At 39.0% G+C, this 15,234-nt stretch overlaps 1 protein-coding gene across 1 annotated transcript in view; it reads left to right on the forward strand.

Moving 5' to 3' along the window:
- Positions 1 to 15,007, forward strand: part of LOC111141299 (ATPase phospholipid transporting 10B (putative)) — a 98,259-nt gene extending 83,252 nt beyond the window's left edge. The window contains exons 19-22 of the mRNA XM_022493759.1: positions 498 to 578; positions 1,784 to 1,888; positions 9,651 to 9,838; positions 14,545 to 15,007. Of these exons, the coding sequence (XP_022349467.1) occupies positions 498 to 578; positions 1,784 to 1,888; positions 9,651 to 9,838; positions 14,545 to 15,007 (837 nt within the window). The remainder of the gene's footprint in view (positions 1 to 497; positions 579 to 1,783; positions 1,889 to 9,650; positions 9,839 to 14,544) is intronic.
- The last annotated feature ends 227 nt before the right edge of the window (positions 15,008 to 15,234 follow it).

The raw sequence follows: 15,234 nt of genomic DNA on the forward strand, positions 1-15,234 counted from the left end.
AAAATGAGAACTTGTCTCTGAAGCCACAGAGCCCTGTCTGTTGGGAACCTGTGATCCTGGACTGGGATGGAGAGCTCCCTTTCAGATGTTATGTAGAAATCTTAGAATCTCTAAACTTACCAAGTGTGTATTACCACTAGTGATGTGCTAATGAATGGTAGTTATTAATACCTGAGCACTTCCTGGGGACTAAAGCACAATTGCATTTAGATTTCTCAAAACCCAAGGAGATAGTTGATGTTGTTTTTACCCTTTTTGTGGGAGCCACAGCCATTATCAAAGCAGTTTAGTGACTTTCACAAGGTCATACAGTTAGTGGCACAGCTAGGACTTGAACTAAGGTCTGTCACCCCCAGGTCTATACTCTAATTTTTCCATCCTATTGCCTCTAAGAACACTGTAAATACCATATTGTCTGTCCAGGTGGCACAAGAAAGTTGCTTACAAAGAATGGAGGCTCACTTTGGTGGCTAGTTGATGTGTTTTTTTCCTGGCAGTGCTACAACCCGATGACTTTCTGGATTTCCATAGTGGATGCATTCTACCAGAGCCTTGTCTGTTTCTTCATTCCTTACCTGGTAAGTTCTATAACCCCATTCTAACTATACAAATCACAGAGTGGAACTGGTCCTGTTAATATGAAACACTGCAGCACAGAGGCCCCATCTGCAGACTACATCCAATGCAGTATTTGAAAAATCAGACTGCTTTACCAAAACATCTCAATTTTTGCTAGCTTTTGAGAAACTGGAAGCTACCATTATACTGGGTCATTTTTCCCACATGGCAAAAACCCAGAATTGACTCACAGCCCTGATAGATGGTGTGTGTGTTCTCCAGTTTGCCATAGTCCCTACCACTCCCTTTTGTCTTATACTAGCCTTCTACACTCCTTTACCATTTCTTACTTGAACACTGAAGGTATTTGAATTTATAATCCTTGATTTATATTTAGATTTGTGATTCCAGGGTCAGGGCAGCATGCATTCAGGCAATAAGTTCTGATAATAACAAATGCTACATCATCTGAAGTAAAAGCAAGAGATACCAGCCCCATCTCAGTATGGTTCCCAGTTTAAAGAGTGGGAATTTAGATAGTCAAGCATAGCTCTATTTCTCCTGGATAGGGTACCACAAGGTAGGGTAAGTGCATTCTTTTGTAGTTAGTGACAAGATGGGTCAAGGAGACAGTCATTTTGTGCTTTTGAATTTCCTATTTTACAATACTTTCCTTCTCTGGGACTCTGCTTGCCTTTCTTGGTTATTTTTTGCCCCTACTCTGTGCTCAACACACCTACCTTCTAGGCCTATTTGAACTTTTCACCCTGAAGTTCTCACCTTTGCCTGGCCTACCTTTCCTCTCTTTTCAAGAGATAAACTCCTCTTATTATGGTCTCAGCTGATTATCTTCTCTTCTGTACCCCCAGGGTATTTTGTATACCTTGTACCATTATATCATTTATCCCCTTAATTGTACCACATTTTCCCTGCCTAGTAGACTATAACCTCCTTGAAGGTAGACACAGAAGTATCTTAAGCATTTGTCATTGTGCCTTCTGGTTCAGCCATTCCACAATGTTCTGGAATAACCATCGTGGATTCTGCCACAAATGTGTTTCCAAAGAATTTAGCCATATTAACTCACTCTTCATCTTGTCTGTTCCTTGGGTCAGTTCCCCACGGATGGCAGCTGCATATCTTCTCTTCATTCCTTCCCCTCCCACAACACTCACCTTGAATCCCAGGGCACATCTAATAGTGCTTGCTTTTTCCTTCTCTGCAGACCTACAAGGATTCTGATATTGATGTCTTTACCTTTGGGACACCCATCAATACCATCTCCCTCACCACAATTCTCTTGCACCAGGCAATGGAAATGAAGACTTGGGTAAGCACCTCAGAACCTCTCCTACCTAAAATATTTGAGTTGTTTTACTCTGTATCATTGATCCACTCTAGAAGTCAAGCAGAGAAAGAATTATCATATAGTTTCACTCATATGTAGAACATAAGGGCCTTAGGGGAAAGGAGAGAAATTCCCATTCTCTCTGAATGGGAAGAAATCAGACAGGGAGACAAACCTGGACTCCGGGAGACAAACTTGGGGTTACAGATGGGAGCAGGAGTGAGGTAACTGGGTGATAGGTATTAAGGAGGGCACGTGTGGTGATGAGCACTGGGTGTTATACACAACTAATGAACTGTTGAACACTACATCAAAAACTACTGATGTACTATATGCTGGCTAATTGAACATAATAATAAAAAAGTAACTCCTGAACTCCTACCTGTGTCCCACTTGTACAGGGATGAGCCAGGTATAAAAGATAAAGTGCCTAGCCTCAACTTGCTTATCATCTATCCAGGATTATGAAAATTAGGCCTATAAAACTATGAGACAATTCATTGCAAAAATTAAGTATGTGAGATTAAAAGCTTTTAGAGTATTTTGGAGATGAGGAAAACAGTAGCCTGACTGGACTTAAGGCTGGGTTAGGGAAGCATATGCTCTCCATTTAATTTCAGGGTAAAAGATTAGAAGGCTACCTTCATGTGAGCACACCTCAAGCATGTCCAAATATCACATCTCAGTATCTAAAGATAATGCCAGATTTTTCATTAAATTCTTATAGTCAGTGATAATTATAAAAACAAAGAGCTTAAAATCATAGAGCAGGTACCTATTTATATGATTTTTAATGTATCATCTTATCTAACATCCCAGAGCACTCTGTAGGTTTTGGGGGGTAGTGGTTAGTCTTATACAGTGCTGTAATTATTCCTCAACAAGTTTAAGGTACACAGGATAATCACTTGATATGCATTTATTGTAAAGTAATAGATGTTAATTAAATTAGATCAGCCTGTACGACGTGAGAGCTAGTAGGAGCCACCCAGGGAAACTTACAGATCACAGACACCCTGTGTTCCAATTCATGCCAAAGACAAACAGAACAAAGTGATAAAACCAAAAAGGTATAGTCAAGCTTAAGCACAGGATAAATTTCTTCAAGAGGCACCAGCAACAGAAGAGGCTGAAGAACAGTGAGGTAGAGGAGGGAGAGGTACTGGCCTGGCTCAAACTAAAGGCTTTCCAGAATCCAGGACAAGAAACTTACTGGGGCAGTGGGGAGTCTGGTCCCTATGGGGTAAGGAAGATTGGAGCCCTGTTTACTGCTAGGTTCAAGGTCTTGGCTAGAGTAGCCCACTCAAGAAAGCAAGCTAAAGAAAAGTTGACAAGGACATGCTATTTGGAATTCCAGTTTTATCAGAAGCCATGAGGAAGGGAGGTAAGGGTCAAAGACGCTTTTAATACTGGGAACTGAACCAAGCTGAGGAAACATAGAACTCTTCAAAATGAACACTTTTGTCACTGAAATTAAGGATGCATTTTGTGGGATCCACTCTAGATCAGACTCTGACAAATAGTAAACTACCAGATCGAAGATATGATTGGGAAATCATCTGGAATGCCACCAAGTCTACCAGACTGAAGATATGATTGGGAAATCATCTGGAATGCCACCAAGTACGATAAAGTAATTCAAAGGAATAATGGCTAGAATAAATGGCTCCAGCATCCGCGTAAGAGTCATAGAAGAAGAAGAAAAAAATGGTAGAGAAGCAGTATCTGAAGAGATAATAACAGAAAATTAAAATAAATATGAACATATCACTTGGATATATCACAGTGAAACTGTATAGCATACAAGAGACAATCTTAAAGTCGACCAGAGGCTATGGACAGCTTACTTGAAAAGGAATAGCCGTTAAACTGACAAATAATAGAAGCTAGAAAACAATGGAATAATTATCTTCAAAGACCTGAGGGGAAATAACAAACAGTTACACATCACTTAGAACCAGGGCAAAATCAATGACATTTTCAGATAAACAGACATTGTAAGGTTTGCTACTCCCAGACCCTCAGCAAAAGAAGAAACATACTTCTGTAAGAACATAAAAGCCAAACTGTAAGAAACAACAACAAGGTAAGAAAGGATTGTTCATTAGGCAATTTATGCTAAAATCTTCATCATTAATAAGAGAATAGAAATATGTATTTAACTATCAATTTTTCCATAAAAGTCCATATTTATTTAGTGTGTCTCAAAACTTAAGGTCTCTTAATACTTGAAAATGTATCTTCAGGGACGCCTGGGTGGCTCAGTTGGTTGGGCAGCTGCCTTCGGCTCAGGTCATGATCCCAGCATCCTGGGATCGAGTCCCGCATCTGGCTCCTTGCTCGGCAGGGAGCCTGCTTCTCCCTCTGCCTGCCATTCTGTCTGCCTGTGCTCGCTCTCTCTCCATCTCTCTCTGACAAATAAATAAAATCTTTAAAAAAAAAAAAAAAAGAAAAAAAGAAAATGTATCTTCAAAACTTAAGGTTTAGCCATAAAGAAATAGAAAAAAATAAGAGGGAAATAGGAAACTATCAATTCTGCATGGTGTAGGAAAGATAAAATGTTAAAAGCAAAGAAAAATGATAGCCCCCCTCAAAAAACCCACAAAATAAGATGTTCAGAATAAATCCAAATGTATCGGTACTCATAATAAATGTTAATGGGTTTAATTCACCTATTAAAAGCAAAAATTATCAAACTGGATTTTTTTGTCCAGCAGACATAAGGACAAATAGACAAATTCACAATTGTAGTGTGAGATTTATATACAATGCTATCAGAAACAGATCAAATAGAAAGAATATAAAAGCCTGAAATTATCACATTTGATCTAATGTAGTTGGTAAACATGCATCTTTTCAAAAACACACAGACCATGTACCAAAAACTGAAGGACCAAATTCTAAATTCTTACAGGAATTTGAAAGAATCATAATCATCTTTTCTGACAATGCATTTAAATTAAAAACAAACAATAAAAAGATAGTCAAACAAACCTAACATGTCTGGAAGTTTCAAAATATACTTCTAAATAACCCATGAGGTCAAGAGTAAATCATGATGGAAACTATTGCTGAATGACTATAAAAATGCCACATATGCAAACTTGTGGGATGAAGCTAATAATTTTATTATTAAAAAACAAAAAGATAAAAAACAAGAATTCAATTCAAGGAACTTAATAGAAAGGATCAATAAAACCAAAACTGAGTTCTTCAAAACCCTAATAAAAACTAATCTCTATTACTCAGACTTAAAAAAAGAATGAAATCCTGCCATTTGCAGCAACAGGGATAGGATCTAGGGAGTATACGCTAAGCAAAGTCAGTCAGAGAAACAAATACCACACTTGTGTGGAATTTAAGAAACAAAACAAACAAGCAAAAGGAAAGGCAAACAAAGAAACAGACTCTTAACTATAAGGAACAAATTGATGGTTACCAGAGGAGAAGTGGTTGAGGGATGGGTTAAATAGCAGATGGGAATTAAGGAGAGCACTTGTGATGAGCACTGGGTGTTTTCTGGACTTGTTGCATCACTGTATCACACACCTGAAACTAATATTGTACTGTATGCTAACTGAAATTTTAACTAAAAAAAAACTAATCTCTGGCAAACCTGATCCAAAAGAAGACACTAAAAAGACCACAAAAATATGAGAATGATTGGTAATTATAGATAAAAATTTCAGGTATTTTTTGAAAATTTAAAACAAGTTGGTAATTTCTTTACATGTAAAATTTACCAGAACAAGAGTGGTGAGAGTGGGCATCCTTGTCGTGTTCCTGATCTCAACGGGAAGGCTGCAAGCTTTTTCCCATTGAGGATGATATTTGTTGTGGGTTTTTCATAGATAGATTTGATGAAGTTCAGGAATGTTCCCTCTATCCCTATACTTTGAAGCGTTTTAATCAGGAACGGATGCTGGATTTTGTCAAATGCTTTTTCTGCATCAATTGAGAGGACCATATGGTTCTTCTCTCTTCTCTTATTAATTTGTTCTATCACATTGATTGATTTGCGAATGTTGAACCATCCTTGTAGCCCAGGAATGAATCCCACCTGGTCATGGTGGATAATCTTTTTAATGTGCTGTTGGATCCTGTTTGCTAGGATCTTGTTGAGAATCTTAGCATCCATATTCATCAGTGATATTGGTCTGAAATTCTCCTTTTTGGTAGGGTCTTTGCCTGGTTTGGGGATCAGGGTAATGTTGGCTTCATAGAAAGAGTCTGGAAGTTTTCCTTCTGCTTCAATTTTCTGAAACAGCTTCAGGAGAATAGGTGTTATTTCTTCTTTGAAAGTTTGGTAGAATTCCCCAGGGAATCCATCAGGTCCTGGGCTCTTGTTTTTTGGGAGGTTTTTGATCACTGCTTCAATCAAAATCAAAAGCTTCTGCACAGCAAAGGAAACAGTCAAGAAAACAAAGAGGCAACTCACGGAATGGGAGAAGACATTTGCAAATGACAGTACAGACAAAAGATTGATATCCAGGATCTATAAAGAACTCCTCAAACTCAACACACACAAAACCGATAATCATATCAAAAAATGGGCAGAAGATATGAAGATATCACCTTACACCAGTTAGAATGGCCAAAATTAGCAAGACAGGAAACAACATGTGTTGGAGGGGATGTGGAGAAAGGGGAACCCTCTTACACTGTGGGTGGGAATGCAAGTTGGTGCAGCCTCTTTGGAGAATAGTGTGGAGATTCCTCAAGAAATTAAAAATAGAGCTTCCCTATGACCCTGCAATTGCACTACTGGGTATTTACCCCAAAGATACAGATGTAGTGAAAAGAAGGGCCATCTGTACCCCAATGTTTATAGCAGCAATGGCCACGGTTGCCAAACTGTGGAAAGAACCAAGATGCCCTTCAACGGACAAATGGATAAGGAAGATGTGGTCTATATACACTATGGAGTATTATGCCTCCATCAGAAAGGATGAATACCCAACATTTGTAGCAACATGGACGGGACTGGAAGAGATTATGCTGAGTGAAATAAGTCAAGCAGAGAGAGTCAATTATCATATGGTTTCACTTATTTGTGGAGCATAACAAATAGCATGGAGGACCTAGGGAGTTAGGAGAAGGGAGTTGGGGGAAATTGGAAGGGGAGGTGAACAATGAGAGACTATGGACTCTGAAAAACAATCTGAAGGGTTTGAAGAGGTGGGGGGGTGGGAGGTTGGGGGAACCAGTGGTGGGTATTAGAGAGGGCAAAGATTGCATGGAGCACTGGGTGTGATACAAAAACAATGACTACTGTTATGTTGAAAATAAATTTAAAAAATGATTTAAAAAATAATAATAATAAAAATAAAATAAAATAAAATAAAATAAAAATTTATTCAGCAAACCTGAATAAATCAGTCACCATTAAAGAAATTGGCTAAAATAATCCTGATACCAAAATAGGCACAGAAAGTTCAAGGAAAGAAAATTATAAACCGATCTGACTAAATGAACAGAGATATAAAAATTCTAAATAAATTATTGACAAATTAACTCAGAAGTATGTGAAAGCTGAGAAAGCCCAACCAAGGAACTTTCATATCCTGGTAGTAGACCACAAACTATAAGCTGATGCCACCACTCTAGAGAGCAGTTTGAAAATAGCTGGAGATTGGGGCACCTGGGTGGCTCAGTGGGTTAAAGCCTCTGGCTTCAGCTCAGGTCATGATCTTGGGGGCCTGGGATGGAACCCCGTATCAGGCTCTCTACTCTGCCGGAAGCCTGCTTCCTCCTCTCTCTGCCTGCTTGTGATCTCTGTCTGTCAAATAAATAAATAAAATCTTTAAAAAAAAAATAGCTGGAGGAGTTTAAGTACTCACCTGCTAGGACACAATTCCACTTTTAAGTATAATGCACCCTGGAAATACTCTTACATGGTATATACAGAGATGTCTTTAAGAATGCTTATTATAGGGACGCCTGGGTGGCTCAGTTGGTTAAGCGGCTGCCTTCGGCTCAGGTCATGATCCCAGCGTCCTGGGATCGCGTCCCACATCGGGCTCCTTGCTCGGCAGGGAACCTGCTTCTCCCTCTGTCTCTGCCTGCCTCTCTGCCTACTTGTGATCTCCCTCTCTCTCTGACAAATAAATAAACAAAATCTTTTAAAAAAAAAAAAAGAATGCTTATTATAGTATTGTTCTTAATAGCAGGAGAAAAAAAAAAAAGGAAAAAGCCTAAATGTTCATCAATGGGAAAATAAATTGTGGCATATTCATATAATAAAACAGTTAAAATAAATAACCAAAGCCAGATCCATCAACAAAGATGGCATTCCAAAGCATTAGGTCTAGTGAAAAAAGTTAAAGACACATTCATAAACATGTATGTATAAAATATGCATAAGAATGGTAAACCACTGAATTTACATTTGAGACTGAAGAGAGAACATTTGCAAGGGAATCATGGGTACTTTAATTGTATATGTTAAATTTCTTTAGTGAAAACTGGAGGAAATATGACATAGTTAAAATTGATAAAGCTGGATGTTGGGTATATGAGGTATACTATCTGTTTGCTTGAAATATTTTACAATTTAATTACATTTAAATAAAAGAAAACTAGCTCAAGACATTTTCCAAGAGGAATTCTACTATCTACCACCCTCTTAACCACTAGAATTTTTTTAGCCCTTCAAAAGACCCTGAAAAGTACAATCAGGCCTTGACTGTGTATCACATGGGTGATGAACTAAAGATTCTGTACCTTGATTGCTCAGCCCACCTTCTCACAGCACTGCATGCATCTGCTTTCAAAGAGGGGACCTTTTCCTTTCACTCCCCATTCAGCATTATTAACCCGCCCAAAGCATTTCTAGACCAGCTAAACCGGTAGTTACTTGTAATTTCTGGTGCTCTTGGAAAAGGAGTCGGTTACTAAAATCATTATGAGAAAGTGTATTTCCCTTTTGAAAGTACTTGAAGCCAGACACTCTCTTTCTTGGGTAGAAATTTAACATAAATTTTAGTAACTGTCAGTTTTCACTGACAGAAAATTCAACTATAATAATGACTTGTCTGCTTTAAAAAAGGATAGAATTAAAATATGCAATAGCTATAAGATTTAAGTCAGGAGGGAGGTAAACAGAGTTAAAGTGCTCTAAAGCCCTTGTATGATTCAGGAGTAGGGAAAAGTAGTTACATACTTTAGACTATGGTAAGTTAAGATTGCTTATTATCATTTATTGAGTAATCAATGAAAGAAAAGAAATGGAGTACACAGCTTTCAAACCAGTAAAGGGAGAAAATGAAATTGTACAAAATAATCAAGTTTAAAAGAAGATAAGAATGGGTAAAAGAACACAAAACAGGACAAAATAAGATCGGACAACGGGACACACTATTGCTTTGAACATGAATAAACTGCCAGCCACATGTGGAAAAAATGGATTCCTCACACCAAACAGGATTTTATTTATCTAACATTTGAAAAACAGAGTATATAGGCAGTGAAACTACAAAGAATGGCTTGTAAGTATCACCAAATTCAAGGGTGAGACAGAATCTTTATGGGTTCTTTGAGTAAGTATGTTCAAATTCTGGGTGATAGCAATATGGGTGTTTGCTTCTAATGCTCCATTAAACTGCATGGTTTTTTTGAATTTTTTAATGTGTGTGTTGCATTCCCCCCTCAAAAAAAGTTTAAAAGGAAGTTTGTGCCATGATTTCACTGCCCCCTGATCTAAGCTATAGTTTCAACAGTGTTTACTTTTCCTTTCCTTCCACAGACCATTATCCACGGGCTTGTTCTTATAGGCAGTTTCCTGATGTATTTTGTGGTATCCCTTGTTTACAATGCCACCTGCGTCATCTGCAACAGTCCCACCAATCCATACTGGGTGATGGAAGGCCAGCTCTCAGACCCCACTTTCTACCTCGTCTGTTTCCTCACACCGGTCATGGCTCTTCTCCCAAGGTTTGAGCACAGGGATTGTTTTCTTCCTAGAACCACAAAAGTCCCCCCCCACCCCTTAATAAGCTATTTTCCTAAGCCAAGAGTCAGGAGTTTGACTCCTGCTGGGAAACTTGAGGCTATTGTTTCAAAAACAGGATATTAGATCAAAGAGAATAATGAATTAGAAGGCAAATAAGAGGGACTCTGATCCGAGGTCAGCCACAGAGTAGAAAAGTCACCAACTGGCATGGCCTCAGTTGTGACACCTATAAAATGATAATTCCTGCCCTATTGCCTTACAAATTTTGTTGTGTATAAGGGATCATTTTGAAAAGTTCTCTGATCCTTTATTAGCCCAGGAGTCTTATAACTCTAATAACTATAGGGACAGGCACACAACTGCAGTAAACCAGGTATAGTACAGACATGGGGAGAAAGACCTTCTCAGCTTCTCCCTATCATTGTCACCACAAAAGATCAAGTCTCAGCATTCAGAGCTTTAGACTTCTTTCAGAAGTTCAAATTTTGCATGAAATAGCCAACTTTTTAAAATAATTCAGATTTATTACACATAAAAAAATGTGTATTAGCCAATAAAGCATTCCAGCCCAAAGACTATTTCTAACATTTCTGGCCTAAACCTGCATTTTACTTTTCCAGAAGAATAACAACAACAATGCCTTGCATTTCCTTGAAGCTCATTCTTGCTACACACTATCTAGCACTTTGTCTTGCTTTTGCCATCAACTAGATGTTAGGCAGAGCTATAGTTCTAGTGCCACTTGCTCATGGGACAGCTAAGTCCCGGGAAGGACCCTAATGTTTCTATAAGTCCACCAAAAACCACAGTGGGAACTGGATTCTCCCAATTTTGTGGCCAGTGTTCTGTTCTGCAGCCCATACTCAAGTTAGAACAGTCAGTGAACTTGAACATGTACGTGTGTTCAGGACTTAGCCCCTTTCCATCCTTAAGATCTCACCACTCTGAACACTGAAATTCAGCCACCTTATCATCATAAACTGTAGTAAACAGACTATCTCAATATTGTGCAGAACTTTCTCTAATCCAAAATTAGAGAGCCATAGCCAGTCATACTTCCTTTAATAAATGTGGCAGCTTGCTTACCTAAGTTGGTCTCCATTTCCTTGTCCTAAGCCAGCTCAGAACCTTGATCTCTGATGCACCTCTGATGCAAGGTTGAAGGCTGACGATACCTAGATGGAAACACAAGGTCTCCTCACCTTCTTGCTCTTATTCATGCTGTTCCTTCTATTTGGAATACACTTTCTATTACCAAACCTCCTCATCTTTTGACATTTCAGGCATGACCAATTCCAACCCTTCTATGATTTCACCTACCTTCAAGTGGAAATACATTCCCATCACCTGGGTGTGTCTCTGTCACTGCCTGTAGCCATTTGTTATAAATCGTCTATCTCTGTCTGACCATTAATTTCTGGACAGAAGGTATACTCCTTATATTTATATAACCAATACTTAGCACAGTTCCTGTCACATAGGCTTCATTCTGAGACAAATGAGCAATCCAGGTTAGAAAAGAAAGGGGAATAAAAGAGGACCCTTTTTCTTAAGAAACCTGCAATCCAACAAACAATTCCAATAGAACTGTTATCATAATACAGGGGAAGTGACAAGTTTTGAAAAAGGGCCTTGAGTGAAGAACAGGAAGCAATTAAGAACAAGTACAAGCCTCAGAGGATATATTGCCCACCCCACTCCACCCCTTCTTCGGCCCAACCCCTTGGGAGAGACCATTAAGAATGTGGTTTAAGTACTTTTGGGTTAAGTACTTTTGTTCACACTTTTGGGTTAAATAGTTATGATCACCACAAGCCAAGGACTGAGCTCCCCTGTTCCATATCATATTTAGGGTATGGAAGGAAAAGTCATTAGCCTATATTCTTTGTCTTACGCTTGGGTGGGAAACACCTAGAGCCAAAACCAATCAGGTTGCTAAGGATATTTGAAAAGTATCAAGACTGTTGACACCTGTTTTGAAAAGACAAGCCTTCAGCATTAGAGCTTGTTATAACAGATAGGGGACAAGTTAGGAAAAAGTTAACAAATATTTGCTTGCTAATTAACATAGCGCATAAGTTAAATCTCTGTTCTTTATCATCATTTACTAAGAAAAGCAGATATTTCCTCTGATAAAGATTATTTTAATAGCTCCAAGGACTATAGACTCATAATCTTGGAAAAATAAATGTTTCATATAGAAATCTACATGAAAGAATGTTTGCCACAGAAAACTACTCATTCACTTAAAGTTGTAAACTACATTTATCATAATGGAGATTGATTTCACACACCAAGCTTGTGATAATTAGCCCACTAGCTGTGACCTCACTTATCTTGGTCTAATTAATTCAAGCAGTATAAAAGAAATGTACAGATTCTCTTCAACTAGGAACATGTAAATTATTTTACAGATAAAACAAAAGAAACTACTGTACTAAGTTTACAACACAAAGCAGTATCTTAATTAGCTATAAGGGAGGATAACCATCCTTGAACACTCTTTCCTTGGCTTCAGTAACACAACACTCTGTTTTTCTCCAACTTCTTTGCTTCCTTTGCTGGTTTGTGTTCTTGACATGTGGATGTCTAGCCTTGGTCATAGGTTCTTCTGTCTTCTAACTTTATATTGTCTCCATAGACATAGCAACCACTATTGTGAAGTTAAGTATCATTTTTAATAGATGAATCTCCAGTATAAATTCCTAGTCCAGACTCTCTTCTGAATTCCAGATGTATCTTTCTAGCTACCTATCATCACCACCATGAGGCACGTTTACTCTGAGGAAACAGAGGCATCTGTAATTTAATTCATGATCCTCTATCAGCACCGCCATCAAAGAAACAGGTCTCTTCCAGAGTTCTCTCCATCAAATGCTACCCACTTAGGACCAGGACAGAACAAACTCCTGGGAGTTATCCTTAATACCACCTATCACCTCATATCTGACTTGTCAGAAGAACAGATGGGTTTATCTCCTAGTATTTGTCAAATCCATCTACTACTTCCATTTCTAATCTTTTTACCCCAAATTACTTCAGCAGTCTCCTAATGGGTTTGCTCTAACCCATTTTCATTGTGTCAAAGTATAATTTTGTCATCTGTTTATGTCCCACCCCCCACCCAAGAGCATCTCAAGGCCATCACAATAAAGCACAAAAACCCAAGATATGGCTACAGTCCCTGCCTGCTCTGGCCCTACCAAACCCTTCTGTCTCATATTCCCCAACTCTTATCCTCACTTTCCATACTGCAGCCATTGTATGCAGCATTTTGTTCTCATCCCCTCTTTGCCTGACTACCTCCTACACATCTCTCAGTCCTCAGCTTAAATGTTTTCTTCTCAAGGAAGGGCTCTCACACCAGATCAGGTGTTTGACACTTTTCATTGCTCTCTCCATTTATAAAAGTCTATTTATGTGCTACATGAAAGCAAGAACCTTGTCTTGTTCACAGTTTGATCCTTTTGGGCCTGGATTATTGTAGGGCCTTTACAGGTATTTGTTAAATAAATGGATGGAGAAAAGAAAGTGATAACTTGAGGGAAAGGCTTAAATTTCCAAGAAATTGAATCTTTCCTGAAACATATACATAACCACCTGTACTGCCTTACTGGGTGAGATGGAAAGAATAGGGGAAATTTTATCTTATTCCATTGGACCTACTGTTGTCTTCAGAAACCCTTGCCCACTGTGAGGTCACCCTAAAGCTTTTAGACAATAGTGGAAGGATGGAGCCTTTCTATAAGGCTTTAGAAATAAAACTTTTTAAAGAATTATTTTTGGAAAAGACCATGAGTGTTCTCCTGACCAGTTGAATTACCTTTTAGGTTAGGAAATTGACACCAAAAGAGGGAACATGAATTGCCTAGTATCACAAGATGGTGTAATGGTGTGATTCTTTCTCCATACACCATATAGTTTTACTCACCTCCCCTCTCCTTTCTTCTCTAAACTTGGACTAGAGAAAAGATTCAAACACAGAGACTCCCAGAGTCCACCTTCAACTTGGCAGAAACAAAGAAACACTTGAGTTAACCATCAGGGAGGTCAATTAGGTCCTCAGTTAGGTCAGTTAGGACCTAACTTAGGTCCTCAGTTTTTTCATCTAGAAAATAGTGATAATACAGTGATGCTGTCAAGTCAGTCCATAGATTCAGGGGAAATATGTATTTAGAAACTACTTAAAAATTAGTAAGTTCCACAAAGGGTTGATATTACAAAGCAAACACATTTACCTGAATTAGAATATCTCAGAAATAGAATGGACCACCTTCACATGGTAGATAAAAGCCTTGGGATCCAGAGTGCTCAGTTCTGATCACAGCTCTGTCGTTGTGTGGCTCTGGACAAATCACTTAATCCCTTGGTGCCTCAGTTTCCTCATCTGTACACAGGGGAAACAAAAGTACAAACTGCACAAGATTGTTGGAAGAATGAAATGAGTTAATATCTAAAACACTTAGGATAGCTCAGACACACAATAAATGTTAGCTATTCTATTTTGTTGTTGTTGAACTCCCCATTACCAGAGGTGCCCAGGCCTAGATTTGATAGCCAACAGTCAGGACTATAACAAAGAGGATCTTGCCCTGTGTGGGGAATTGGATTCTAAGGCCCTTTCCAATGCTGAAATTCAAAAAGTCCACAAAAAACAAAGTACTTTTATTGTGTTGTCTCCCACCAGGTACTTTTTCCTATCTCTACAAGGGACTTACGGGAAGTCTCTGATCTTAAAAGCTCAGAAAATCGACAAACTCCCCACAGACAAAAGAGACCTAGAAATACAGAGCTGGAGAAGCAGACGGAGGCCTGTCTCTATTCCTGGAGAGGCTCAGCCCACCCACCATCCAGTGCCACTTGTCCCAGAACAAGACTTCAGAGCCAGTAGCCCAAAGAGCTCTAGCCCTCCCAAGAGGAAGTACAAGGAGGATTGGGTGCTACATGGAGAGAAATGCAGCAGAGACCATCTGAAGGATCACCCATGCCCAGGGGAATCCTCAGCTAAACCCTCATCCAGGGAATACCCTCTTCTGGGGCCTAGCAGAACAATGGCTTCAGGAGCCTACTCAAGAGGTGGACAGATTGATGAGGACAGGCCCTTAAGCAGGGGCAGTCATCGCCGATCCCAGAGTTCAATGACCATATGAATGGCCTGCAGAAATCTATACAAACTCAGAGGAAGCCACCCAGTTGATGGCCTAATTAACCCATAAATATTCCTCTTCATGGAGGAACCAGGCTTGACTTCCTTGGAGAAAATGCTGGCCCCAAGGGCTTTCACAAAGGACTGGAAACCAGTCAACCTCTAGCTTTCTCCTGCTGCCAGGCAGCACATCATGCCATCAAAATTTTTATAAGAAATCTATGTTTTTAA

Source organism: Enhydra lutris, unplaced genomic scaffold (genome assembly GCF_002288905.1).
Source record: "Enhydra lutris kenyoni isolate GAN:26980312 unplaced genomic scaffold, ASM228890v2 scaffoldscaffold5, whole genome shotgun sequence".
In the NCBI taxonomy this organism is placed as follows: domain Eukaryota; kingdom Metazoa; phylum Chordata; class Mammalia; order Carnivora; family Mustelidae; genus Enhydra; species Enhydra lutris.